General features: G+C 46.6%; 9 protein-coding genes across 9 annotated transcripts; 4 read left to right on the forward strand and 5 right to left on the reverse strand.

The window, feature by feature from the left end:
• Positions 1-733: 733 nt before the first annotated feature.
• Positions 734-2,006, reverse strand: B0J16DRAFT_397773 (uncharacterized protein; the record flags this gene model as incomplete). The annotated part of the gene is made up of 3 exons (XM_046132333.1): positions 1,549-2,006; positions 1,022-1,492; positions 734-806 (listed from the first exon to the last, which is right to left on the reverse strand). The coding sequence occupies exons 1-3, from the start codon at positions 1,749-1,751 to the stop codon at positions 734-736; spliced, it is 747 nt and encodes a 248-aa protein (XP_045982143.1). The 5' UTR covers positions 1,752-2,006.
• Positions 2,007-2,675: 669 nt separating this feature from the next.
• On the forward strand, positions 2,676-3,978 carry B0J16DRAFT_355237 (kinase domain-containing protein; the record flags this gene model as incomplete). Its single annotated transcript, XM_046129408.1, has 2 exons — positions 2,676-3,228; positions 3,308-3,978. 2 exons carry the CDS (start codon positions 2,676-2,678, stop codon positions 3,976-3,978), a joined length of 1,224 nt encoding a protein of 407 aa, XP_045982144.1.
• Positions 3,979-7,280: 3,302 nt separating this feature from the next.
• B0J16DRAFT_269134 (uncharacterized protein) lies at positions 7,281-8,077 on the forward strand (the record flags this gene model as incomplete). Its single annotated transcript, XM_046123502.1, has 3 exons — positions 7,281-7,315; positions 7,438-7,849; positions 7,907-8,077. Coding segments are annotated over 3 exons (618 nt in total), but the record flags the coding sequence as incomplete, so codon positions are not given.
• A 398-nt stretch (positions 8,078-8,475) lies between these two features.
• On the reverse strand, positions 8,476-11,928 carry B0J16DRAFT_383561 (uncharacterized protein; the record flags this gene model as incomplete). The annotated part of the gene is made up of 2 exons (XM_046131349.1): positions 8,476-11,711; positions 11,766-11,928. 2 exons carry the CDS (start codon positions 11,926-11,928, stop codon positions 8,476-8,478), a joined length of 3,399 nt encoding a protein of 1,132 aa, XP_045982146.1.
• Positions 11,718-12,648, reverse strand: B0J16DRAFT_120813 (uncharacterized protein). Its single transcript, XM_046121593.1, has one exon. It carries the CDS (start codon positions 12,474-12,476, stop codon positions 11,934-11,936), a length of 543 nt encoding a protein of 180 aa, XP_045982147.1. The 5' UTR covers positions 12,477-12,648; the 3' UTR covers positions 11,718-11,933.
• A 392-nt stretch (positions 12,649-13,040) lies between these two features.
• B0J16DRAFT_303565 (uncharacterized protein) lies at positions 13,041-14,963 on the forward strand (the record flags this gene model as incomplete). The annotated part of the gene is made up of 2 exons (XM_046124677.1): positions 13,041-13,589; positions 13,743-14,963. The coding sequence occupies 2 exons, from the start codon at positions 13,041-13,043 to the stop codon at positions 14,961-14,963; spliced, it is 1,770 nt and encodes a 589-aa protein (XP_045982148.1).
• Positions 14,964-17,376: 2,413 nt separating this feature from the next.
• On the reverse strand, positions 17,377-18,638 carry B0J16DRAFT_340135 (Alpha/beta hydrolase family-domain-containing protein). The gene has a single exon (XM_046127629.1). The coding sequence runs from the start codon at positions 18,574-18,576 to the stop codon at positions 17,554-17,556; it is 1,023 nt and encodes a 340-aa protein (XP_045982149.1). The 5' UTR covers positions 18,577-18,638; the 3' UTR covers positions 17,377-17,553.
• A 4,631-nt stretch (positions 18,639-23,269) lies between these two features.
• B0J16DRAFT_371496 (uncharacterized protein) lies at positions 23,270-24,262 on the forward strand. Its single transcript, XM_046130413.1, has 2 exons — positions 23,270-23,794; positions 23,843-24,262. Exons 1-2 carry the CDS (start codon positions 23,409-23,411, stop codon positions 24,069-24,071), a joined length of 615 nt encoding a protein of 204 aa, XP_045982150.1. The 5' UTR covers positions 23,270-23,408; the 3' UTR covers positions 24,072-24,262.
• Positions 24,263-24,400: 138 nt separating this feature from the next.
• B0J16DRAFT_241459 (uncharacterized protein) lies at positions 24,401-26,115 on the reverse strand (the record flags this gene model as incomplete). Its single annotated transcript, XM_046123057.1, has 3 exons — positions 24,401-24,931; positions 24,985-25,374; positions 25,423-26,115. Coding segments are annotated over 3 exons (1,614 nt in total), but the record flags the coding sequence as incomplete, so codon positions are not given.
• Positions 26,116-26,681: the final 566 nt, after the last annotated feature.

Below are 26,681 nucleotides of genomic sequence, written 5' to 3' on the forward strand. Positions count from 1 at the left end.
CCCGACCCAAGGACAAGAACCACGCGGGAACCCTAACGAACCGTGACCCGGCCCGACCCGGCCCGACCCGACCGCGGGCGCCGACGCCGGGACCGCGGCACGGACCCCCCGGACGGACGTGTCCGTTGCGGGGTTACGACTTTTAAAACACCTACTAACTCAACGCCTCTGTAACTACCGTACTACCACCCTAACACAAACTCCTTAACCTCCTCCTTCCTTCCTCAAACCCTTAACCCACCCCTACCACCCCTACCACCACCACCACCACCACCACCACTCACAACCCCAACAGCGCTTTAACCCCGTCAGCGTTTACCCTTAATCCCAACAGTCTTACGCACCCCTTGACCGCAACACCGTTTACCTTCTCTTTCCTCTTCCACTTCTTCCTGCTTCGCACAGCTTTCACGTCAGCGGTTAGTCTGCCTAACCTTCTCAGCGCTAGCGCGCTGCACCGGCGGACTGCAAACAGGCTATAGGGTAACCTACTATAGCTCGGCAGTATATTCGTCGTTTTGCTTGTTAAATACGTTAATTCTATCTACTATGACTCAATGATAAGGACCAACATATACCCATCTTTGAAACAAACCCTGTCTCCTTCCATATATCTTCTAATAATACGACAGTAATAGTTTGTCATCCTGGTAGCAATAGTTATTCGTAGGCTGTATTTGTTATTACTACTGAGAGTATTGGTATGTCGTTGAAAGTGGAGAAATTGCCTGCCTCAGATTACGGGATACCGCGCTAGTTTTATGCCCTCCTGATAGTCGCCCAGCCATATCGCAAGGTCTGTCCAACTATCATAATAGTAGGTAATGGAATAGATAGCATGGAGGTTTATCTATCTTTTCTTCTTACTATGGTAGTCCAGAATTACCTCTTTCTTAGCATTAATCGACAAGGCGCTTATACTCCATATATCCTATGTGTATTTTCCTCAATACTCTTCTCACACTATCTCTTCTCTCTACTACTTACGTTCTAACTCTTTGACTCTTCCCGGCTCTCTTACTACTGCCACTGTCCTGTCCCAGGATGATACCACTTCTGGTATTGCTTATACCAAACCCATTCGGACTGCTCTTGCTGCTGCTGCTGCTGCTGCTGGCCAGACCACGATACTCCACTGCCGTATCCCGCTGCCCCGTATGTCGATGCTCCACCCCCGTATCCCGCCATCTGGGATGTTGATCCACCACCTCCATATCCAACCGTCCCAGATGTTGATCCTCCCACCGTAGGGTAGGTACCACTAGACAGACTAGTATCTAGAACCGTTCGCTTACCTCTTTTAACCATAACGCTCTCCCCCTTCACCGAAACATTATCATAACCTCCAGGGCCTCTTCCTACCCCCTCAAGGTAGATGTGCACTTTCTTTCGACCACCACTCTGCCTGCCCTGGATCTGTGCACTGATGTGATTCTTATTAGCTTCTGTCACCCCAGTCGCACTGTTGGTAGTTGTCTCGTGTGGTGCGGCTCTATAATTGTCAACTGTTAGTTTCTCCTTTCTAGATTCTGCTCTAAGGGCCCATACGTGATTAAAGCATCTGCATTTCCTAGTCGATATGCAAGGAGGTATACAAAGTTCTCCGATAGAGCTTTCAGCGTGTGCAGCGGCGCTGCAGCAGACACTGCCTTACTCTGCAATCTAGACATGGCTTGACCTTCCCACCGCACACGGATACTATTAATATCGCCTTTATAGCTATCTGCTGGAAGACAGTATGGGTATGACATGATATGTTTCCTGGGCGTTAGGATTGATATGCTTTTGATATAATGGGGCTATATCTGGTCCTGGAATAGTAATAAATAAGGAAAAGATGGAAGAAAGATAGGTCAATAGATAAGATAGGGAAGAAAGTAAAGATGGCTGGTGTAAAGAATATGAAACCTTAGTATTGGCCCGTTCTAGTAGGAAAGAATTTATAGCTTTGATATCGAGCCTTTGTCTGATATAAATAGTTGTATGAGGCCGTGGAACTGCTTGAGCAACTGCTTCAGTGACAGTTTAATTCTGGCCTTCCTCCTGTTATATATTGTATAGGACTCGACTACGTCGAGAGAGCATTGTTTGATGCCTGAGGCGCGATCATGGGAGAAAGCCCTGCCTGCAACCCAACGATTACACCCGGGATCACTAAGGAGGTGCGCTGTGTATCCCTGCCGCGGCGCTTAGGTTGGCGTTACGCCCACAAGACTCTCGTAGGAATCGCTGGCTGGATTGGATGGCAGATAATTATAGCACATTACGAACGGAGTTGAGGACCTTCACAGAGCGGCATGTAAAACACGGCGGGGTGGCTCTTACCGCTGAGGGGTTGAATAGTAGATAGCAGGCTACGGAATAGGCTAACCTCCAAAGCCAACCATCCTAGAATCCATAAGGTTTATTTATGGTACCTGGGTTAGAGCCAACAGTCTTTGTGTATTTATAGAAGTGTCTAGTTGTTGTTCCTTGTTGTGGTGGGGTATGTATGGATATATATCATTGGCTGAACCCAGAAGTGGGGTTCCGGTAATATTAGCCCCCGCTCTGCTCAATCTGCTAGCTAAGAGCTTTTTCAATCACGGACCACTATCTATATGTATATATATATACACATACAGGCTTTTATCCCCGAATTTCAACCTAAAGGCTTTATAACTACTCTTGATATGATGAGTGAACCAGAGGCAGGAGCAGGACCCAAAACGGCAACAACGCCCTCTGAGAGGATTGGGGCTCCTGATCAGGGTGACTTTGTAGACTCAGAGGATGAGTACGAGTTCGACGAAGTGGCAGAAGACCCGGAGCTGTATGCCCAAGGTTTATATTATCCTACATATATTGGAGAAATTCTTGCCAACAGGTATCGCATAGACCACAAGCTAGGTCATGGTGGCTTCTCTGTTGTCTGGATGGCTTATGATATGCTTAGCAAGAGGGATGTTGCCCTCAAGGTTATGGTATATGGAGACGCTGGAGAGCATGAGTACCATGTTCAACGCGAGGTCGCCAACGCTGTGTCGGATACTTCTCGTCTTCTGCTATGCCAGGACGCCTTTATTCTTTCGGGCCCGCATGGCCATCATCGAGTACTTGTCCTCCCGTTGCAGGGCCCAAACCTCAGAGACCATATCCGAGAGAAACCAATCGTTGCCCGGATGTTGGCTGCGAAACAATTGTTACACGGCCTGCGGGCGCTGCATGAAGGTGGAATTGTACATCGTGGTAGGTCGCCTCGGGGCAGGCTTTCCGTTAGATCTAGCAGATCCCAGAGCTCCTTGTATAGCTAACATTCTGTGTATAGATCTGAACAGTGCCAATGTCATGTTTGGACTTTGCCCACTCAGTAGTCAAGACACCACCACCAAGTATCAATATATTGGACGTCCTCGGAAGATGATGCTGCCATATGTGCCATGGAAGCCATGCGAGTTGGTTATGCCGATGGCTCCGCAGAAGGAACTGATAACGGATGACGTTTACCTCGGAGATTTCGGCATGGCGATTCGAGCCGGTACACCGGTAGTACAGAAAGTGCAGTCACCTGCTAAATACTGTGCCCCAGAGCGAGTACATGGCATGAATCCAAGTTTCGTATCTGATATGTGGAGCTATATGTGCCTATTTGCCGAGTTATATGGGAAATACCCTCTCTTCTCGGGCTCAGCCAATTCTACAGTCATCTCATTCATTGTAGATACCCTTGGTCCACTTCCGGTACAATGGAAAGGCTTATATGATGCGGGTGGCTTATGTGATCCTGAGTGGTACAGCCAGCATCGGAAGCCGAGTTCCCACCTTGGCCTCGAAAACAAGATAACATTACTTCGACCTGATATTGCTACGACCGAACAGCGACTTGTGCTGGATATCTTGCGATGGGGATTTTCATACCTACCGGAGCACCGCCCGACCGCAGCGCAGCTTCTGGATAGTGTCTTATTTAAGGACCTAATGGCTATCTATGGACTATGATGCTTTATAGGCTGGAGTTAACTGTTATGTGTATACAGTATGGCCACTGGTACTATTGTATGTAGCTACTGGGGCAATATCATGATCGTATAACTCTTTATCACACAATAGACCACTCGAGTAGTCTGGTAACAGCAGGGTCCGGGGGTAGCCATATACCCAAATTGGATATTCGCTTGAAGTTTGCTTAATAAGATTGGAAAAACCGGTTTCTCATGGGCGATTCTACCTTGTCTACTTTGGACCGTTGGTCGTCATCCAGATGTTGGTTGTTAGCTCTGCAATCCCCGGTACGAACCCTTGGTAGCTTAGATCCTCCCAAACTTTCGACAAGGGCTCAGCTAATAAACGTTGCTTCCTCAGCCTCGACCCACTACACATCTGAACTAACAAACCTTTAGCAACTGCCTACATCCTCCTATCGGCCTAGTCAAGACACACAGTTCAGGGCACATATAAGTATAGAACCAACAACCAAAACTCGGAGGTTACTTAACTGGGTAATTGATAGCTGGTTAGCAAAAGGACCGTTATTGTTTCAAATCAATCCGTTAGGGCCAACAAAGGCCTGCCGATTAATACACTGCCGTGCTTCTATGGGTGGGACGTGTCATGACCCTTCCTGTAGCCCTGGTAAGGCGTTTCCAGCGATGGCTCATGAACTCTGCCTGCTACTGACCGCTGATGCCAAAGATTAAGCCAATAAGGATGGCGTTGTTAGAGCCTAGATCCACCACAAATCTGAACCAACAGGCCTTCGGCAACCGCCTACCTACTTCTATCAGCATAGCCAAGATATACAGTTCACTGTAAAGTATGTTTAGGACCAACAAATATACCTCGGGGATTACTTACTCTGGCAATAAATAGCAGCAGATTGGCAAAAAGACCGACAGCGTTGTTTCAGTTCAGTCCCTTAAAACCAACAGACGGCTGATAACCAATAAAACGCCCCGTTTCTAGCGTTAGGATTTCCAACTCCTGGCCCCGGCAAGGCATATCAAGCAGCTTACCAACGCAGCGGTCCATCCTCTCTCTTACAGTAAGCCTCGGCCTACCAGGCCGCATTGCTGCAGAGTTAGGTGGATGGCATCCTGTAAGACTGTTCATCCATATCCTGCACCAGCACAATTGGACAGGGCCATATAACCGCCTTGGGTAACCTGCGAGAAGGGGTTAGACTATGAGCATCTGACGTAGAATCAGGAGATGTTGCCGCCATCAATTCGTAAGGGTTGGACATTTCAGGTACATCGAGCTTGAAGAAAGAAAGATTGAGAATGAGCCAGAAGCTGGAGGACAGCGGCTACAAGACTAGACGCCTTAATTGTCTCTACAATCGCAATTGGCCGGTGTTAACACACGTAGATAAACGCTTGCACCGCTGGCTTTGCTAATATAGAGAAAAACAAGATAAGGCGGCGATACACTTGCGCGGCTGTATGTGGCTTTGATAATACTAAGCGCTTTTTAGCTAGAAGATGCATACTCCGTGACATCTGGTAACGTGGATGATGGATTGAGCTAATCTTTGGTGACTAGACTGCCCAGTCCAGCAAGAATGGGGATCATCACTCTCTTGTCAACCTTAAGATCTATCTATCTGTTACTTACCCTCGGCCTCTGGCAAAAAAGACATCCTTATCCTTTGGCTATCATCTGCTTATCTTACTGCACTATACCCTTCCGCCCTGAAACTTTGCTATATGACTAATATATGTACCATCCTTTCTTGCTCTGATGCGTATGTTTCCTCCCTATAATGGTATAGAGGATCTACTGTCATTGCGGTTCAAGTCTTCCTTATCTTCTTTACAGTATTGGTTGTTATTTAGCTGTTGGTTACTAGCTCTATGATCCCTGCTACTGACCGTTGGTGCTAAAGGTTAAGCCAATAAGGATAGTATTGGTGGTACCTAGATCTACCACGCATCTAAACCAACAAACCTTTGGCAACCGCCTGCCTACCTCTTTTAGCCTAGCTAAGGCATACAGTTCAACGTAAAGTATGTCTAGGACCAACAACCAAACTTTGGGATTACTTGCTTAGTCGATGAATAGCAGTAGATTGGCAAAGCGGCTAATAAAGTTGTTTTAGCGTAGTTAGTTAGAGCCAACAGACGGCTGATGACCAATAAAGCACCCCATTTCCAAGGAAAAGGATTTCCAATTAATATACTCCTGGCACCCTGGCAGGGCATATCGAGCAGCTTACCAACACAGCGGTCCATCCTCTCTTTTACAGTAAGCCTCGCGCCTACCAGGCCGCATTGCTGCAGAGTCAGGTGGATGGCATCCTATCAGACTGTTCTTCTGTATTACGGCCTGAATGCATTAAACGGACCAACATCGTCACGTAGCCGCCCATATTACAGACAGGAAAGAGACTTAGGTCGCAGTGATAAGGTGCGTCCAACGTACAATAGATGGCGCGGCATAGTTAGCTCTTTGCGGCTGGCGTTACGCCGCAAGGGCCGGATGTTTCAAGCAGGCAGGGCTTAAATAAGTATAGAGTATACGCGGGAAACTGCAGGAGCTGGAGGCTGTTGGATAGCGGCTGTAAGGCTGAAAGCGTCGGTAGTCCCCATGCTGTGACTGGCTGGGACCGGGATGGATGGATGAATGAAAGCATAGACTTCTGACTGAACCAGCGTAGAGAATTTGAGGGCCAGGCGGCAATATACTTGCGCGGTTACTCATAACTGCGATAATGCTAAGCGCTTTCAACAACCTACACTCTGTTGTCTCTAGTAGCATGGATAATGCATTAAGTCAACCTACGCTGTTGGATCAGACTTAGGTCTAGGACGTGAAGTTTGTTTAAAGAGCCCTAATAGCAACAGAGACAGTACTTATGTATTGACTTAAATATTTACCTTCTTACCACCTTCTCTCTGCCAATAAACAATGCGCCCTTTTTCCTTAGTTATTATTTATTTATTGTACTGCACTATATACTTTAACTACACTACACACCTTAACTACACTACGTACTTTAGCCCTATTACTCTGCTATCTATATATTACTTATACAGTCTACTTTTGCTCAAATGCGTACGTTCTATAAGTATATTCGGATGGAAGATGTACTAACAGTGTGGTTTTAGAGCTCTGGATTATAGAACTACTTGTTATCTCCATCTTCCCTGTGGCAGGCCTGGTGTTTTACAGTAAGCATCCCGCTTATCTGGTGCTTGCCGTCAAGGCTGTTGCGTAAACTAACGGAAACCAGCACTGTCCCTGACAGGATGTGTATCAGATAGCCCTGGACTTCCCAGTATATACCTCGTGGCTATAAATAGCTTGAGTACGGTGGAACTTCGTGTTGGTTATTTCGGTAAGGTCTGCCTCTGTATATGTGCAAATGCCATTTAGATCGATAAAATGGATTCTCGGCCGTTGTAAGTAATGAGTCAATGGCTAACTTCGTATAGGAGTATGTATGTCTGGACACAACAGCCACTTTTGCGTTGGCACCCCTTATTCGGCATCGCCCCAGTCGCTCAGCGCCGCACTCACCTCTCAGCTGGGCCGGGAGGACAAGGGCCCTATGGTTCCCAGCTTACCTATCCTCGAAACTGCTCTGCAGCTGCAGCGGAACATCTTCTTCTGCCTGCAAGCCTTTGCTGGGGTGCTCTTTATGGTTAGCATCCTATTTTTCGTCACTCGGGTCTGTATACAGATGAGCAAGGGGAGTAGCCGGAGCTGGCGCTTTATTAATCAACGTTGGTCTGAGAAGATCCTCGTAGCGTCGGTCGCTATCTCCGTCATCAGTGCGGCGTCTACCACGCAGACGGGAAATGCGCTCCAGTTCGCCACCAAGAAGCCGGGCGCCACGTCGTTGGACATCAAAGTTGGCTATACGCTACAGGTACTTGAGTGGCTTGCTTTTGTATTCTCTACAACTTTTTACATTGTTATAGTGAAGCGAGTTGCTAGGAGGACAAATGAAGGGCTACCTGGTGGCGAAAAGCTTACAAGCTTTCCCATGCAACCACCGTCGCTACCCGGAGGATTGCAGCCTCCTCCTCCATCGCTACCCCGAGGACTGCAGCCTCCTCCTCCTCCTCCACCACCACCACCCCCTCCTCCTCGATAGTTATACTACCTTATTATATAGCCACTATCTTTGCAACATATACACATATATACCGGAATGATTAAGCAGTATATCTCAGGATATAATTTAATGTAGAGAGCCTATACAAAATGTGTATTTCGATTGATGAACCTAGTGAAATGATGTAGTTAATACTCTTTAATTTATTATGTAGGAAGATATAAAATAAAACAAGACGTTATAACTCTGCTCGGTATAATTGTATCTACCTAGCCTCCTACCCTATCATACCATTAAAATATATGACCTGAATGTACGGGCCTACTTTCATATCCAGTCGCGCCAAGCTAGTGGTGATATGCAACACGGCATCTACCATCCTGCTACTTTTAACCTTCGTATAGGTAGCCCTAGCTCCTATCCAACACCCATCTCTCTCACAGGTCATATTCAGATAGAGGTAAATGTAGATATCTACGGATCTGCTTAATAGAATAGATAATATTAGATAGGTATGCGCTCTGTTGTGGATGGGTATCCGGATCCTGGTTTAGCACGATGGCTGCAACGGTGTCTGTCAGCTTGGCATCATCAGGAATGGTTATGCATGGCTTGATGATATGTGTGCAGAGAACTGTGCGGCTGCCGTTCTTGGCAGTCACGGACATTACGCCGTTGATCTTGTCGGGGTTGGGGAAACAGAGTACCTGCTGGCAGAAGCAGTAGTACAACACGCAGAGGAACCTTTGTGCCGTGATGAACGGACTACGGCTGAGCTGCTCGAACGCCTTGATGGCCCTCTTAGCCTCCACGCGGAAATGCTGGCTCTCGAGATGTCCACGGCTAATGTCACTATCGGCGAGAGTCCATGCCCAGGCAAAATAAGTCGAAACGTGCTTGATGAAGAAGCGGTGGTTCCCTGGAGGATTGCAGTCTCTGCCCTGCACGGCTCTTGACTCAGCACGCACGCCAGCCAGGGTAAACTCAAACACGTCCATGTCTGGTACTCTTTTCCTTCTGCCCTTCGCCGGGAAAAGAGCCAGGTATGCCGATTCCTTATAGCTGCGAATCAGAAGCTGTGAGAGGATTCCGAGCACCTCCTCGGCCTGCTCGCGCGTGCGGATGTCCTTGCTGACGGCGAGGCTGATCACCTGGTCGATAAGGTGTCTGGACTGCCGCAGCGATGCCTCTTCTAGCCAGTGTGCCTTGATGACGAGCTGTGGCACCTGCAACAGGTCCGTGGCCCAGTCGTGGAGCCGGAGTTCATGCCAGTCCACTACGTCTTTCGGGAAGAAGGCAAACCCCCGCTGCTCTCTAGAGCGGGCCATATCGAGACCGATCTTGCTCCTGGCACCGACTACAAGGGGCGCAGACAATATCCTGGCTAGCGCGTGCGGCTGATGGTTGACGAAATGCCGGAGAGCGAGCGTCACGATGGCATAGAGCGATGCCGCTGACTGCGGCGTAGATGGGTCTCGCGCCCAGTACGACATGATGTAGTCCATGAGCCGCAGATGCTTGTCGATGTTCTGTCGCACGAACGCGTTAAAGTCTCCAGCCGCGAGCACGTAGAAGGCATTCCGGTCCGGTGTCACGGCAACGGCGCCTGGCCCGTCGGATAGCCGGTTTGCTCGTTTGATCAGACGCCACCAAGCCTCCTCCGCCGGCCGCAACTGAGCCGCGAGTGTTGTCGTGATGCGCAGCTCAACCCGCCAGCCGTACCCCCGTGACGGGTCCTCGAGGTTGCTAGCCATGCGCTGTATTGACTGCGATAGTGCCCGTTCTGCGTCCTGGCGGCTAGCCTTGATGTTACCCTTTCGGGCCACTGCTGCCCAGGCCTCATCGCTGTGCGCAAGGTTGAAGATGTTGGGGTGTGAGAAGGCCCAGATGGCGGCCACGTTGAAGTTCCCCTCCTCTACGGTGTAGGATTGTATATACGAGACGCCGTGCTTAAAGATAGGACTAGTTCTCCTGGGCTCTGAAGTGATGGAGATGGAGTCTCGCAGCATGTGTACTGGGTACTCCGTCGTGACGGCGCGAGGGATGCGGGGAGGCTTCCAACCCTCTCCTGCAGTCTGCTCCTCCTCGCTTCCCCTTTCGCGTGGAGCTCGCCTGTCGTCTTCGTCAGGGTCATGTTCACCCTCCCCTTCCTCATCTTCCTGGCTACTACTGGCCTCATTATCCCAGTCATTATCAGCCTCGCCCTCCACCCGCAGGGCAGTCCTTCCGAGCAGAGCCTCCTCAGACTGTCCGTAGAGAAAACGCAAGGTGTTGTACTGGCAGCACCGCCGAGCCAGAACGGTATGCCCACTTCTCGTTGGCAGGAGCTCGGACGCAACATCGACAAGCTGGGTTTGCCTCCACGGCGTCGGTTCTGTTCTGTCGTCTTCGTAAGGAGGGTTGCCACTGCCAGTGTTGGCTGTCGGCTCCTGTTCGAGGCTAACGACGCCACAACGGGCGCGGAAGTTTCCCAGCACCCCCGCGATGCTGCTGCCGGAGGATTGATGCCACAGCTTGGTGTCCTTATAGCTGCAGAGGAAGATGGCATCGCCAAACTGCCACAGCCTACTTGCGTCTTCCGTCTCCCGTACGCTCCCGTCGGCTGCTATGTCGCGCTCTGCACGATTAAGTGCCTCCTGCATGACGCTCCACAGCCTGGGTAGGTTCTCTTCGCTATACGGTACCTCAAAAGCCGCCCCGCGTACAGCCGCCGAGCCCGACGACTCCATGGCTATGCGCGATGCTGCCCGGACGGAGTCATAGCTTCCAGGCAGGTGGTGCACAAATTGTGGTCCAATCTTCTCGATACTCGGCCTGATGAAGCCGTCGAAGAAAAGTCGATTCTGCTCCTCTCGCAGAGGCACTGGGCCCTTCTTCCGGCATTTCTCGTCGTAGAGTCGCGGGAAGAACATATAGACCGTTCGTGGCCTTTGGTGCGCAAGCACGGTGTGCGGGATCTGGTAGATAGGGACCTGTTTGATCTTCTCTCCCACCCGTATGGGCACGCGGACGTGAATAGACTTGGAGAGAAGGAGGCTCGGCTGGGCTGTGATACATATGTTCAGCGGCCCTCTCAGACTGCGCGGGTCTTTGGTGACATGTAGGAAGCTGTCGATGTCGTGAACAGCGGGCGCCAGCTTCCGCTGCGGCACGTCGTCTCGGTGGAGGCATACCTCGGCATCTGACCAGTCTTTGTCCTCGTGCCAGCCCGCGAATTGGGCCTCGAGCCGGCTAGCTGGCGGCAGCTGGTCGCGACGGAGACCCGTGACTGAAGCATCAAGGGGTCGGACGGTGCGGTCTAGGCCGAACTGTCGTGACTGTTCCTCTCGCTCAGCGAAGGACAACCCGCTGACTCTTGCGCTAGACCCAGCCCACGTCTCGCGCAGGTGCAGATGGCGGCGGCAAGTTGCGAGGTGTGTTGCGTCCTGGTCCCTGTGTTGATCCGCCGGGCATGATACCAGGCCGGCGGTAAGGATGTAAACGATACGCCGAGCCAGTTTCTCCCCTTCGTCCAAGCTTTCCTCTTCAACCCAATTATAGATTTCCTGACGGGTGGGCAGTTCCGCAGCAACGGGATCGGCTCGTTCTTCGTCATGCTCTTCGTTTTGGGGATTTTCGCTTTGGGTAATAGCATCTTCGCGTAGGTTACTATTTGCCCTATTTATTATGCCGTCTAGGGCGGATTGTTAGCGGACCGGGTGTGTTATATAGAGATTGAATGTTTAACCTGGGTAAGGCCCATTACTATATGGAGGTGTTGAGCGTATATGCCACGACCCGTCGTCCTCTTCGGCCGGATCCATCTGCATATCGGAGCCGTATACTAGCGACTGGTCATTCAGTAACACGTTGTCGTCCGGTACAGCTGCGACTGTCGTGTTATCATCCATCGAGTCTATACAATCGATTTCGTATAAGTGTTACAGTAACATGTTGAGGGCTGCATCTGGAAAAACGCACCTGGTATGTATTCTTCTCCACCGTAGTGTCGTCTAACTAGAGGTCTAGATGAGAGCGGCTTGTTAAAATCTCTACCTCGTCGCAATGTGACATTCCCTGATGGCTCTTCGGTCGGCAGTGATATATCTGAGCTCAGAGATAATGATGATGATAATGGCTCGGGGAAGGTAGTGTTTATTGCGACATGGTTTGTGCCACTGCCATTGCCCGATCTGCTGGCAAACGTGCTGTTGCTAGTAGCAGAGGAAAAATCCGAACGAAGCGTGCCAGAGCTAACCGCTCTTGTCGGCGTTCTTCTTTCCGATGCTGTAGGTAAAGGTGAACTTGACTGCAGGTATCGCAGGATAGTTTCCTGAGGGTTAGCTGGATGGACGCCGGATGAAGACGAGCGAGAAGAAAAAAAGCCTCCTCCCCTGCGACCCTTGGACTTAGACTGTATTCTTGACGCGTCTTTGGTTTTCTGCCGCCCTGGAGCCATGACAACGATTGTAGTACGACTATTTGATGGGCGATAATAGGCGTTGATCTTGTCTGAGGATATTGCCTGGGCTTTGTTATGTTATGTTATGGTATGTTATGGAGGTACTACATGCTAAGTCTAGGGTAGTTAATCATGGGATAAACTTACTTCATAACAGTTGCTTCGGATATCCCCTTAAATTTCCACATATCTTTAGCACGAAGTTTATTATTAAATTAAATGTAACTTGAATGATTTTCGTTTACATCTTTCATATCCAGCATACTATCACATGTGTGATAAGGGGTTCGTTCCGGTACACCCATGCCCCAGCCAGTAAAGTTAAAAACAAGAAAACCAATCAAAGTCCATTGAACAACAGCTATAGCGCGATATACCCCGGCAGCTTTGGGAGATGATTACGAATACATTCATCGCTTCATTTTAAATCCCTTTGCCCCCTCGTCTACAACGTTATGAAGAAGGAGGCTATGGAAAGAAGTGATAATTACCAAAAGGCAGACCAGCAATATGTCACCAACGGGCAGAAAAAGGTCGAAGGTCCCGGCCTCCGCTGTCACAATGCAGTTCACTAAGCGTGTCCGCTTGCCCAACCATGCCGGCAACTCCTCCAGCACGTCCAGACCACAACCCGGGAGGCTCGGATCGCACACGCGTCACGCTCTAGACGACCGCGGTACCGCAGCTCTCAGACGTGACAGGGGTTCAACTTTATTCGTTGCCGATGATCCCGACGTGTCAGTGGCCAGTCCAAACCAGTCTCTCCGGCGGAAGACACTCAGCTCTGGACAGGATCCTGACGCCGACACGCATAGCAGTCTGCCATCCAGCTTCCTTCCGGATTCTACCTCCCTCGCCATCTCAAGTACAGAAACTGCTGGCTTGTTGACGCAGCATACATTACCGTCGTCCGAGGCGCCGGATGAGCAACATCCCATCGATCTGCCCAAGACCCTCTCCAGATACGAGAGGAAACTCAAGAAGTTTGTCAGCCAGTGGCACGCGTCCCTTGTTGAGAAGGGCATACCGGAGCATCTAGCCTACGAGCTCGCCAAGCACTGTGTTCAGGCCAACGATGGAGAAAACGATTCGGAGACAGACAGCCACCATGTGAGTCGTGTGAAGAAGCCACTCTTTCCTCCCTTACCAGGTGCGCTCTTGGGAGGCACCCAAGTTTTTCCGAATGCGCCGAACACTTATCAAGACGACATCGAAGACGGCGGCATCACTTCACGGCCATCTACCAATCTAGTTCCTACACAGGCCTCTCAACCCAATGATGAAACCGTCGTGGTACGACTAGGCGCCGATGCGCGAACACCGAAGCAGGGACTCGGCGGGGATGACAAGCCAACCACCCTGGTGGAGGCCCTCCAGGCTAAGAGCAGACTGAAGAACCATTCTGAGGAAGGACACGAGGCTTTTGATACCCTAGCCGTTGCCCGGAGGCTTCAAGAAAGGGACTTTGGCGGCAGACTATCCTCGCAAGAGATCTGCGTCATAGGTATCACCGTCCTATATGAGGTATTCGGTAGTAGAGGCCAGAAACGGCTCGCTGATGCACTGACACATCTTTATGGCCGCCATCCACGACGCCATCTCGCCGAGATCGACCGGAATGCGGGCAGGGTGGCAGACGAGATCCGCAAGGATGGTCCGGCGACACTATCCAGCTTCACCCTACGTTGGGCTCAGGCCGTTCAGCACGACAGCCCCAACATGTTGACGATCGACGACATTCGACTGATCGACATGAAGGTATCCCTCGTCCGTGAATGGGATCGTTGGTCGAGCCCAGCCGCAACAGGCTCAGATGGAGACATCGACGACTATCTCTCCAAGAACGGAATAGACGCCAACGCGGGGCTGGCACTTTCAACGAGAATAAGCAGGTATCTCAGCAGGAAGCTCGGTCTTCCTGAAGGCACCCTGGCCAAGAAGATCTATGCCTGGCGGCCACTGACAGTGATGGCAGACGTCTTTGGCGCTGGCATTTATGTCTTTGTCTCCAGGAGCCTATTTACGTGCTATAATAAGATTCGTTCAACCGATGGCACTAAGAAAGAGGATAAGTTCCGTGCCATGGCGCTGGCTGTTGCAGACGAGCTCCCCGACCTTTTGGAGATCTGCGAGGCATCGTACACGCATGTCGTTCTGCCCGTCCTGAAGCCCCTTGTCCAGGGCAATGATATACAAGATCTTTCCAGGGACGTGAGAGTCCCTGGCGTTCAGATGGCTACAGGCGGTGACCTACATAGCTTGCGAAAAATGCCCATTCCAGAACTCCTTGGTGTTCGTATACATCCACGAGGGTTTGTAGAGGAATTGGGTAGTGTGACAGAAGGCGATACTAATGCTAAGAGGACATTGGTTCGCCGACATTCTACTCTCCACGGACATCATAAAAACGGGAAAGATAGTCATAGTGATTGTGATAATGATGATGGAAGTGGAAGTGGAGAAGAAGATGAGAGTTATGATTAACAGGAACCAAGAAGTCAAGTGGAGATGAGTCTGATATTTGACAGGACTGGGACTCGATCACATATGTGATAGGGACTGGGGTTTGTATTACATATGAGTTTAGATGGATGTAATAGTGGAGCCCGGGTCACATATGCGATAGTGGGGCATGGATCACACATGTGATAATGGGACTCAATCTCACCTGTAATAGACAAACCCAACCCTAACAGCCCAGTATAATAGTAATTTTATTATATAGATAATAAAAAGAGTATAGAAAAGTATTATACTTACTTATTTCACTGTTAATAACACTATTAATAACACTTAGCTACATATATTAGCTGAGGTAGTAGTAAAGGTTAAGGAGGGCACGTAACTTATTATGTAACCTAGATTAATTAAACTACTGAAAAGCCAGTTATTATTTTTAACTTCAGGTAACCTTAACTCTAACTTTTACTAATATACAAATAACACATAAATATAATCCCTTTTTAAAACCTTATGTACCTGAATTTTTAGTCCCCCCCTAGAATACTGTACGCCGCTAAATTATTACAGTTATATTATATTAAGCTATAGGTATTTCTAGGTGCTAAAGTAGTTAATTATATAGTTTACCTGCTAGGCTAGATTAAGGAACTAGTAATTATAGTACCTATTGCTAGCCTTATTAAGGAACTGCTCTTTATTGCAATCTAGATTAGCATTAGACTCTAGCTTTATAGCTAGTCTATTTAATGCTGCTATCTTAATAGAGAGGGCTTATATTTCTGTAGTAGGGTAAATAAGAAAGAGAAGTATAGCTAAAGGCTACTAAGGCTACCTTCTTATTAGTATCTTTCCCTAGATTCTTTACTACCTAGTATTTTAAGTACCTAAATAGGTATAGTTTAAGGGCTACCTTAATACTTAGCTTATTAAGGTCTTTATTATTACAAGTATAGTACTAAGTACTTATTAGGGTAATACTATAGTATTTATTTAGTATTACTATAGATTAGGTTAGTAATATAGGACTAAGGGAATTAAGGGTTAACTAACTTACTGCTTTTGTAATAGTATAAGAGGTATAGGTATAGGAGGAAGGAAGGGGGCTAGGCTACTATGCCTTATATAGTAGCCTTTTTTGCGTATAGAAGCTTTATTAGTAATAGTTAGAGTTTTATTAATATAGGTAACTCTAATAGAAATAAGCTTACGCTTTAACCTACCCTAGAGGGGTTAACCCTAAATTATACTTACTTATTTATTATACTTACTTATTAAATATATTAATTTAATTATATATATATAAAAGCTAGTTTATTTTTTTTATTTTTAATAAAGTTAAAAGATAAAAACTTAGTTTTAATTAAGTTAGATCTTTAATTATATTATTAATATATTTATACTATTTTTAGGTTAAAGTAGCTATATAAAAAAAAGCTTTAAAATTATAATAGATTTTAAGTATTTATTATAACTTAATATAATTATATATATACCTTATATACTCTATCTTTTTTCTACTAATAACCTTTTACTTATTTTATAAAAGTTAAATATACGCTATTTAACTTATATAACTAATAGAGTTAAACTAACTTTGTTTAACTCTTAAATATAGTTAAACTAACCCTATTTAATCTATATATCCTTTATATATATATATATTCCTTTAGTACTAAATAAAATACTTAGCTTACTAGCTATTAATAAGACTTCTTTACTTAAATACGCTTAACCTGCTTTATTTACTATTAAGAGATATAATACTTTATAATACTTAGTATCTATACTCTATATATCTGCTAGTATAAACTTAGCATAAACTAGTTTATTCCTTAGGAACCTAAACTATTATAATAGTTAAGTAAATTAAAAAGGTAAAAGTTAATTTATAATAAGATTAAAGTTTATTAAGTCTTTTAAATATAAAGGGAATTTATTAAAAATACCTTTTAAGAAGTACTATATAAGTAAAGGTACTTAAGTTAAAATAATAGTAATTTAAAAGTTATAAGTTTAAACTCTATTATATAGTATAAACTATAAAGAAACTCTTTTTTCTTTTTTAACTTTTAATTAATTTTTTATATCTATTATTAAGTTAAAATATTTAGTTTTAAAATTAATATTTAAATAAATAAAAAGTTTAATAATAAGTAAAAAGTATTATTATAAACTAGGGAAAATATAATATATTAATAGAAACTCAACTTAACACTAAGCTAATTTTATAGAAAAGACCTAGTATAGCTTATTAGATTAGTTATAGAATACTAATATAGTTAGTATAGTTAGAAAGTAAATCTATTACATCCTTACCTAGGTAAACAATAACCTATATATACCTCTATTACAATAGGTTTAATTCCTAAAGGATAAACTAGTCCATACTAGGTTTATATTAGCAGATGTATAGAGCGTAGATACAAAGCGTTATAAAGTATTCTATTATTTAATAGTAAATATAGTAGGTTCAGTATACATTAAATGAGAAACAAGGACAGAGCATACAAGGACTACTATAGCGCTAATCACTGATGCGATCGGGTTATAGTGATTAGAGACTGAATGGAGATTTATGCTATGTACAAGAATACAAAACTGTGCCCAATTACTAGTCGGCCTTTTTCCCCCCAGATTGAGAATACCACAAGCTCTTAACTTTTCTATAAGATAGTATGATCCAACCTACAAGATTGCCAAAGAGTAATGGTAGTCCATACCGAAACCATGTCGCAGGCTGCCAAGGGCTCACCACAGGAATGAGTCCCTTGTTAGCCAACTCGAGTGTCTCTGGTGTTCTGCCGGGTCTATTTCCCGTGAAAGACTGGAAGGCCTGAAGCATGATCTGTACAACTTGTGTTGGCTGACTTAAGAATGGCGAATGACTTGTTTGCAGCTCAGTGTACACCACGCGACCACCCAATACCCTCACCATCCCGATCTGAGCTCGCTGCACAAGAACTGGCAATCCCTGATCTTCAGCAGTTCCGATGAACCACACAGGCACATCCAACCAGCCCGAGTAGGAGTAATCGTGACCTTCAAACAATGCTTTGAGGCTTTGCGTGCTGAGCATCGAAGTCGCATGATCTGCCTCGGCAGGTGGTAGATCGTGGTAGAAGAACTTCTGGGGACGGACTGTGAGATCTGCGAACCCAGTCTCCTTGTTGACGCGGAAAAAGGGAGGAGTGATGTTGAGAAAGTGGTCCATGAAGGTCAACCCAGTGAAGGAAAATCCGGTAGCAATGAGTACAAGACCGACCACGTATCCTGTCTCTGAATAACATTTTCCAGACGCCGATGTCGGCATTGAGCTCTGGCTCGATGCAGACGACCCGCTTGATATGTTGGCTGGTTTTGAAAGCCCTTTCACAGCGCTATTGCCAACCGTGCCGCCGTAGGAATGAGCAATGACAATCACGTCGCAGCCATTTTCTGTTTCATGCATGATGGCAGAACGAGCGGCTTCAACGTCGTCTTTAAATGTTGCATCTGAATTATCCATCGTCGTTGGGAGAGTGATAGGAATGCATCTTAGATGGTGTCGTTTTCGCAGCTGTTCCATTACTTTGTCGTAGCACGATGGCTTGTGCCAAGCGCCTGGAATGAAGACCAAGCTTGTTTGCCTGGACATAGTGTAGAATGGCCAAGTGCTACAAGATGATGACAGAAGAGAAATAAAAAGATGAGAAGAAAGGAGACAAACCAATATGGGCTACGTGGATGGAGTATAAATAGTATAAATAGCGTCGCGGATATTCACTGTAAGCATGATGGAGCCGATGATCACTTTCCTGACTTAGACTGATTGACGAGCGGGTTCGAAAGACAGCGGACTTTTTTAACCAATTAAGCTACAGGGGCCAAGCATCAAGCCCCACAGAGCCATTGACAGCCACTTGTGAATACGATTTGTCCTACCCTGTACAGGCGTCCCAGAACATGTTAGATAATAAATGGTTCTCGCTAGGGAGAACGCAGATAATGTAGTCAATGCGGCTCGATGGTTCGGAAAGTCGGTGGTATTGGAGACTCGTACTTGTTGTTATACCGAGGGTATGGTTAGCGAGTTGCATTGGTAATGATCAGTCTTCTTACCATAGCGTAAAATCGCGTTGATCTTTGCCCGGCCCGTCGCACGTGTCATCAATGAACATATCGACTAACCGTTAATGCACGAGATTGTTTCACGCTGTTTTAGGGTGGCCATTGTATAAGGTCTTAAATAAATCGTAAAAGCTCATTTGCTTTATGGATTGAAGTGTGTATAAGAGGAGTGGGCCAATCATTTGCTTCTGACTTTATGCGGAGGCTCAAATGGCAGCGCGGATCGAGGCTGCCCACACCACTATAGTACTACATAATGCGATAACCGATGAGAACGATAGCGAGTCCGAGGAGGAAAGCTAGACACGGCTCAGGATGACCTGAAATACTTTACGTATGTGTCGCTCCTAGACTATGCCCTATATTGAGATATCGACGAAAGCCCTGTTTTCGGCTGTCTCTCGCGGTTCTAGCCGTACAGGAAACCCACTGGGGCACCAGAGCTCCAAGTCCGGCTTTATGTACCTATGAACTGTACGTCTTATGGATCATTATGATCACGATATCCCAGCTCCCCGTGGCGGACCGAGTACTATTGAAGCTAGCCCTGGGTACTTAAACTCATTACGCTGGACCGCTAAAGCATACACAGCAGTGGTTTATCGTAGAAGGGATGATATCTTCCATTTGTTGAGCGCAGAAACTCCAAGCATACGGAATGGCCATTAAGGACACAACGAGGAAGATGGGACTTTCTCGTGCGTGCATACCCGGATCTCTATGATGCAGCTGCACGGTCCCGTGGCGATGGAGCTCGAGATAGCGTAGGACCAACCTCATGAAATTGTCATTCACCCGGTTGATCAACGGGAACTGGTAATACTTGTGCTAGGCCTTCGATCTGTCGCTGATAACCCCGCTGAGTTGCCTCAGGGTGAAACCTCGTATGTCACCTTATGAACAAGACGTTTTATGGGTACGAGATGCAGCTCCTGAACACAATCTCCGGACCAGCTCGCTCCGTAGTGGTTTCTTCCTGGTGCCTAAAAGAGCTATATGCTGCAATCAAGCCGTGAGTGAATACACCACCAACGTCAAGAGATTTCTCTAGAGGCTTCTCCTGCTCCTCTACATTTTAAGCCCCCGTTGAACAAGGTTATCACTTACGTACAACTGGCTGGCCACAGCAATCATTGTCGTCTTGTTAGCAAGTAGTCAATAGCCGCTGTGCTTGACAATAGTTGTATTCATTAGATAGAAAGGTTTGATAGCTTCATTTTACTCTTGCTCATATGCATTATGATTGTAATATTAACAGGATAGACCAGAATTTCAGAGAAACACTAGCCTACTACGTATAAGCCAGTATAAGTATAATGTAATTAGTATGTAATAACTTAATCATAACGCTAAGTGAGTGTGGCTTTAGAGTAAGAAAACTACAACGCTTTCTCTGAGAGGAGCTTTTTAAGATCTATCAGCTGTACATTAAAATGTCATTGTACTAGTTAAAAGGCTTTCAATAGTTTGCTGCAAGAAGCTAAGGTGCTATCGTAAGCGGCGTAATGCAATAAAGGGACGCGCAATACAAAACAAAGCTGCACCTAAGGCAGGTTCCCCGCATACACGATATTGAGGTGACCACTAATTGTAGCAAGTGGTAACAAGTGCTATGACTCCAATACGTAGTTTCCTAACGTTAGATAGTTCTAAGTATCATCAGGGCAGTACAACATACTTAGCGAAATACCTCAGACTTAAGTGCCTTCTGGTGAGAATGTCCAGTAATCTACATTAACTTATTAGGGGCAAATGGCTGGACAAACGATAACCGGAGAGAAACTTCCGAGAAGGCATGCCGAAAGACAGGTCTAGGCAGTAGCCAGACAAGCACGAGTTGCTAGCTTATTATTAAAAGGAAAGTTCCGTAACTTGACGGAGAGTTAAGGTTCATCGGTTCGGATATCGGAGTCCTAAGACAACTAACGCCACACTTAACTAAACATTAAGCTATCCCTGTTTTGGATATACCATCCAGCCTTAGAGATCTTTTAGATAATCCACATATGCCTCTCGATATTGCTTTACAGGGGGACATTGCTGTCACTGGTTAAATAGCTTTGTTTATTTATACCTGCAACGTTTACATTTCCCAACATAGAAATGTAGAGATATACTTAAGGTTTTACGGAAATACGCCACTCAGCCAGCTCAAAACAGTACCGGAAATCCAGCTTCTTTAACTTCCAAGTTGACCCCTCGGGCTAGTTAAATCGCAGGAAAGGGACAGTAAAGTACTACGATCAGGGTGTTTTATTGAGAGTGGGATTACTGAGGACAGTGCTACGCAAGGTAGTTAAAGTGGTGTCTGCTTTCTAACTATGAAAAATAGGAGAAATACTCCTAGAATTCCGAAAAGTAGATCATTACAACATTGTGCAGTAGAAACACCACTAAAGGGAAATGCCACTAGCGTAGAGATCATGAAATAGCAACACCTTTCACCTTCACTTACGTTGTGGAACATGCTGCTTGTGTAAGAGTATTCATGTCGATGACAGGCCAGCATTGTTGAAAGGGTGGGGTTGCAAGTCATGAAAGACACGAGTTAATCCCACCCTCTATCTTACCCTCAATGCAAATAAGCAGAGGCTTGTCAGCAGTACGGTCAGGGGATGAGCGACATCCGGTGAGGCTGTAGCCATCAAAATCAAGTATAAATATCACCTTTCACTTCCTCTCCTGATCACTGGAGTCATTATCCTTCTTCTGTTCAAACATCGTCAGCCACAACATTGTACTCAAACACATCTTCCATACCCGCAACACACTTAGCCACCATGAAGCTCAACATTGCGGCTATTGGATGCATCCTCCTTGGCTTTGCCACTGCTTTCCCTGGGGAATCTAGTGAAGGTCTGTCTACTCGCGCAATCAACGAATTTGTAAGCGCTAATATTTAGCAGGCGGGGGTAAGAAGCCCTGCTCAAGCTGCGTTTCCCATAGCGATTGTGGCAAAGGATCTTATTCCCACTGCTACTGGAAACCAAAGTATGAGTGCGTTAAAGATTATAACCATCCTGGCAAGGGAAACCCATGCCACAACATACCCCAAAGGAACTGCGAACGCCATCCGCTCTGCAAATGGGACTGCCCCGATCGTAGCAAGGGGAAATGCAAGGATAAACACTAGAGTATCAGACCTAATATAGCAGGGTTACCCGGGCCGAGCCCGCCTCTGTTATCCCATGTTCGTCTGCATGGAAGCCAATCTCGTTAACATTTTATGTACTGAGTAATCTCTTTTTACATCACGGTTATTATCTTTAGGTTAGGGGTAGCCCACAGTCATTTCTACACGGTTATGATAACTCAGAATGAAATCAAATCAGTTTGTATGTAAACAGAAGATGCTGCTGTCCTATTCAGTCTTGTGCTAAAAGGTTATTCTACCTTTATTGTAATTACCTTAAATAACGTTGTATCTTAAAGAGGAGTAACAAGTCTGGGATACATATCAAGGAGGTTAAGGATAGTAATAGGAGCTCCCGTCCAGGTTAGGGTTTACAGTTATGCTTAGCATTGAGATCTGCAAAGTGTGTTATTATCAACCTAACTCTAACGTACGCTTCACGCTCTTCCTACAAAAAAAACAATACTCTTAAGGGTTAAAGCTTGCTAAGAGGCGTTGAGTGGCGTGAAGCGGCGTTAAACGGTGCTGTTTATAAATTCTTATTCTCCGGAGCTTTGTGCTAGCAGCGGTAACCACAACTAGCAACGCGACCTTATACCTTGATGATAAATAAAAAGAGCACTGGGGCCACGCTATCTTGGTGGGCTGGATTTCATGACAGCATCCGGTATACAAAGACTTGATTGTTCGTGTCGGTCAATTTCCAAACCAACAGCATTCCACTTTTTGAGTACGTTGGTTGCCACAGCGTGCTGTCCAACTCAGGAGCACGTTGGATCAAGAGAAATGCGGGCATCAACGAGTACCTGTCGCTTATCTTAGGTCTGCCATCGATGGGTGACGGCTTGCTAGTAGCCGGGTACCTTCCGCTTCCCGTGGCCAGCTCCCTGTCACAAAAATGACAGGGATTGACGTGTTAGTTTGGTTCCAATCTGTTAGCGTTTCGATAGCGTCTATTTCACTACACCAAGTCAGGTTTAGCCATATCGATAGTCTTCAGCCGCCCCTGACTAAAGAACGCCACTGCAGCCTAGAACATCCAAAGAAAAGCTCGGTTTCAATATGCGTGATGGAGCAGCGGAGCAGCACGACCTGGTCTCATTTATTTATCTCTTCGTTCTCCTGGATATAAAACAGACACATTTGACATCTCTTTCTCTTTCTTTAAACCCGAGACATTCATACTTATTTAATCTTAATTATCAACACCGGTGGTTACAATCAACATGCTCCGCAACACTCTCGTTCTTGCTGCTGCACTAGCAGTCAATGCTGCCGCCGGACCTTGCAGACCCGCTACTTCTTCCACCGAGCTTCTGTCAACCACGATTGGATCGACCGAGACGTCTTATGAGACTTCCTTCACCGAAGAAACATCCTCTGCAGCTGTTACTGAGACCACGGACGTTGTCCCTACGACTACCGTTTCCATCGCCACCTCAGATGCGACAACCACAGCTGAGGTCACCCCTACCTCTGACTCTGAGTCAACAACAACTTCGGCAGATGTCTGTGTTGCAAGCCTTACCGCAGAGGGTGGCGAGCCTCCCCTATCAAGTCGAGAGGCTGACTGCCACGACTTGAACATAGTCACAGTCAGCTCGTACGAAGTGTAAGTGACGTCCATGTCGATTAGTAGAAACCTGCTGACAACCCCCAGGACTCAAACAGTTCTCAAGCGTGGAAACGTTATAATAGTACCTACAAACGCGATTGTCCGTCGTGATGAAGGCGATCAGGCAACGACCATCCTGCCGACGGGTACTCCTGCTTATGCTACGTACTGCAATGGTCCAGCAGCCTACTATGAGGCTTGCTCCGAGCTTGGTGTTACTGCGTTCACAACTTACATTCCGGAGCCCACGTTTACTGAGACCATCACCGAGTAGGATGACAATAGCCTTGGGTGGGACTTGGCAACTTACCTTTCATTAGAGAATAACTGCAATCATTTAATGGAGTAATCTTAAATGTTTATATACCGCTACTAGAGTGTATAAATACTTTCACTAGCTGACTAGATTATATCGAACCGTTTTAAAGTAATACGTTGGGTAATAATGGCCTTAAATGACTTGAGCAGTAAATACTGTTATGATACACGTCCAGACATTGAGAACCCCCAATGCTCAGCTTATAACCCAAATAACAAAGCTGCTTGATGCAGCCACATGTGAAATCCTTGTTGTGCTGGCGCCTGTGGACTGGGCGGCTTAACAACCGCTGTAAGCAAATAATCCTCCGTATCACCACGACCGGCATTTCCTACAGAGTCAATACGCAGTTGAAGATGCTGCAAACGACACGGCAATACACCATCGGTTCCGTCAATATGAAACTTTATATCTCTCTCTGCATGGTCCTCTCGCTCTGCGGACATGAGAAGAGGACCATCAATCTCAGAGGCATTGTATCGTAGCCAAGGAACCTTGATGAATAAGGGATTTAAAACATCAGAGGGACGCCGAACTTCCCGTCGGCCGAATCCGTCTTCGGTGAAATCACGCCACCCGGCTGTTTGATCACGGAAGTCCCAGCATAAGCGGATATTGTCGCCGGGCTTAATGTGGCGTTCGCCAGCGTCCGTCTTGAGGATGCGCCAGTATTGATAGTCGCTTGAGTCGGACATGGCGGGGACAAATTCGCCCGGGACAGAGCGAAAGACTACCATATGTATGGGTGTAGGATCTTTGTTCTTATCTGATTCTTGAAAGCATGATCGGAGGATGACCCTGGTGCCATTCTTGAGCTATAGAAAGATGCTTAGTGAGTACCATCTTACTCGAGAGATGCTAGACAAACCTCTTTATCAAACGGGGCAATAATGCTCCATTCGGTCATGACAAACTGTGCATTATACTCCGTAGCAAAATTGGCCTTGCCATCTTTGAAGTCTTCGTAACCAAGTATGGCCGGAGCTTGATAAGTATCGGGCTGAAATGTGCCCGTTAAATACGGTTTATTCGGCTGCGGTGTGACGGGCAGATTGGGGTTATGACCCAAGTAGTATGATGCGTTGCCATTGCTACTATCCGTAGGCGACATGACACGGAAACGAGCTTTACAGCCGTGGTCTTGGTCGAGTGTGATATATCGATTCAGAGCTGGCACTGCTCGGACAAACCAGGATGGAACAGCTTCAAATCCTGGGATTCCAGATAGTATCTGAGATAAGGGCAAAAGGTCTCCCCGCTGCTTGATGTTAGCATATACCTAGATCATCACGGCATCGGTACTTACATTAATAACACGCCAAAGCTTATAGTCGGCGACAGTAGGGCACCACGCCTTGGGATTAGTAGAAAGAATGGTGTTTCCGCCCACCGCTTCAAACACACAAGCTTCATTCTGCGTCTGACTACTGTTCTCATTGGTGTGTGCATTACCGGTTGTAACTTCTTGACTAGCGCTAACGCTTGCGTTGTAAATACCAACGTTTCCGGATACTGATGTTCCAACCGATGTTCTAAAAGATTGCTTTTGCTGATCCAAGCCCTGCGAATCGTTTGCGGCAAGGACTTTGCTAGAGAGCAAACGCCCACCGAGAGTTACGCGCTGCGAAAAGTAGTTTCCATACTCAGCGTGAAGCCTCTGCAGCATCTTGATATTCTTGGTCTGATGGATCGCCTCAATCAATCTTGCAAGCTCAGGCATGGGCTCTAGCTCATCAGGCCAGAGGACTATATCGCAGCGGGGGAGAAGATAGCGTGCGAAAAGGGTCTTATTCTTGGTTCCTGTCTGATTGCCTGTTGTGGTGTCATTGTTGGAGCCGTGTCCTGCACTCACGCCGACTGAGACGCCGTATGCCCCAGCGCTGACAGAGCCGTCGGTGGATTGTCCACTGAAGTCATTGTGGGTCAGAGCTGTTGTCAGATTATCCTCGTGAGCCGTGATCTCAATCTGAGAGTCATCGTTGATTTGGAAATTGGGTATGCCCTGAGTTGAACTTGGCTCTTGATCATCTTTTGAACGAATCTGGAACGCAGGCTTGGGAGCCCTCGTGACACGATTCGTCCGATGATCTATGATCCATCCGTAAAAGAGACCACAGTTTCGCAAGACAGTAGCCCATTGTCCTTCACTAAGATCTCCCGCACCTGGCTTTGAAGAAGTGACAGTCACTTCATTTTTGGAGTCATAGATCTGATTCTGCAAAGCAGCAGCGGGTTTGAGCGTTTCAGCATCGTGACTGTTGGTGGTGTCGCCATTTGTGTCTTGGGTAGGAGTAGGAGCTGCCTCTGGGCTATTTTCTTGGTCTCCTGGTTCTTCCTCCTTTGGAGCTCGGTCTCCTTGGTCTCCTAGGTCTTGATCCCTTGGAGGTTTCTCTTCAGGATCCGGTTCCTTGGGATCTTTTTCATCTTCAGGTTCCTCGACCGAATCAGGCGAGGAGTGGCTGCTGTCGACAATGTGACTAATCATCTCGGGTCCTTTCGTTAAGCGAATGTAGACATTCAGAGTGGGTGTCCCCAAATTGGATATTTTCTCTTTGAGTCCTTCCT

This window comes from Fusarium flagelliforme, assembly GCF_020744385.1.
Source record: "Fusarium flagelliforme strain FIESC 12 MPI-CAGE-AA-0113 chromosome Unknown B0J16scaffold_4, whole genome shotgun sequence".
Classification (NCBI taxonomy): Eukaryota; Fungi; Ascomycota; class Sordariomycetes; order Hypocreales; family Nectriaceae; genus Fusarium; species Fusarium flagelliforme.

Excerpts from the sequence above, each read along its gene's own strand:
- B0J16DRAFT_120813 (XM_046121593.1), bottom strand. The coding sequence starts at position 12,476 with ATGGCTCCAGGGCGGCAGAAAACCAAAGACGCGTCAAGAATACAGTCT.
- B0J16DRAFT_340135 (XM_046127629.1), bottom strand. The coding sequence starts at position 18,576 with ATGTCCAGGCAAACAAGCTTGGTCTTCATTCCAGGCGCTTGGCACAAG.
- B0J16DRAFT_371496 (XM_046130413.1), top strand. The coding sequence starts at position 23,409 with ATGCTCCGCAACACTCTCGTTCTTGCTGCTGCACTAGCAGTCAATGCT. Across the intron at positions 23,795-23,842 it reads ACAGTCAGCTCGTACGAAGT|GACTCAAACAGTTCTCAAGC; the intron begins GTAAGTGACGTC and ends GACAACCCCCAG.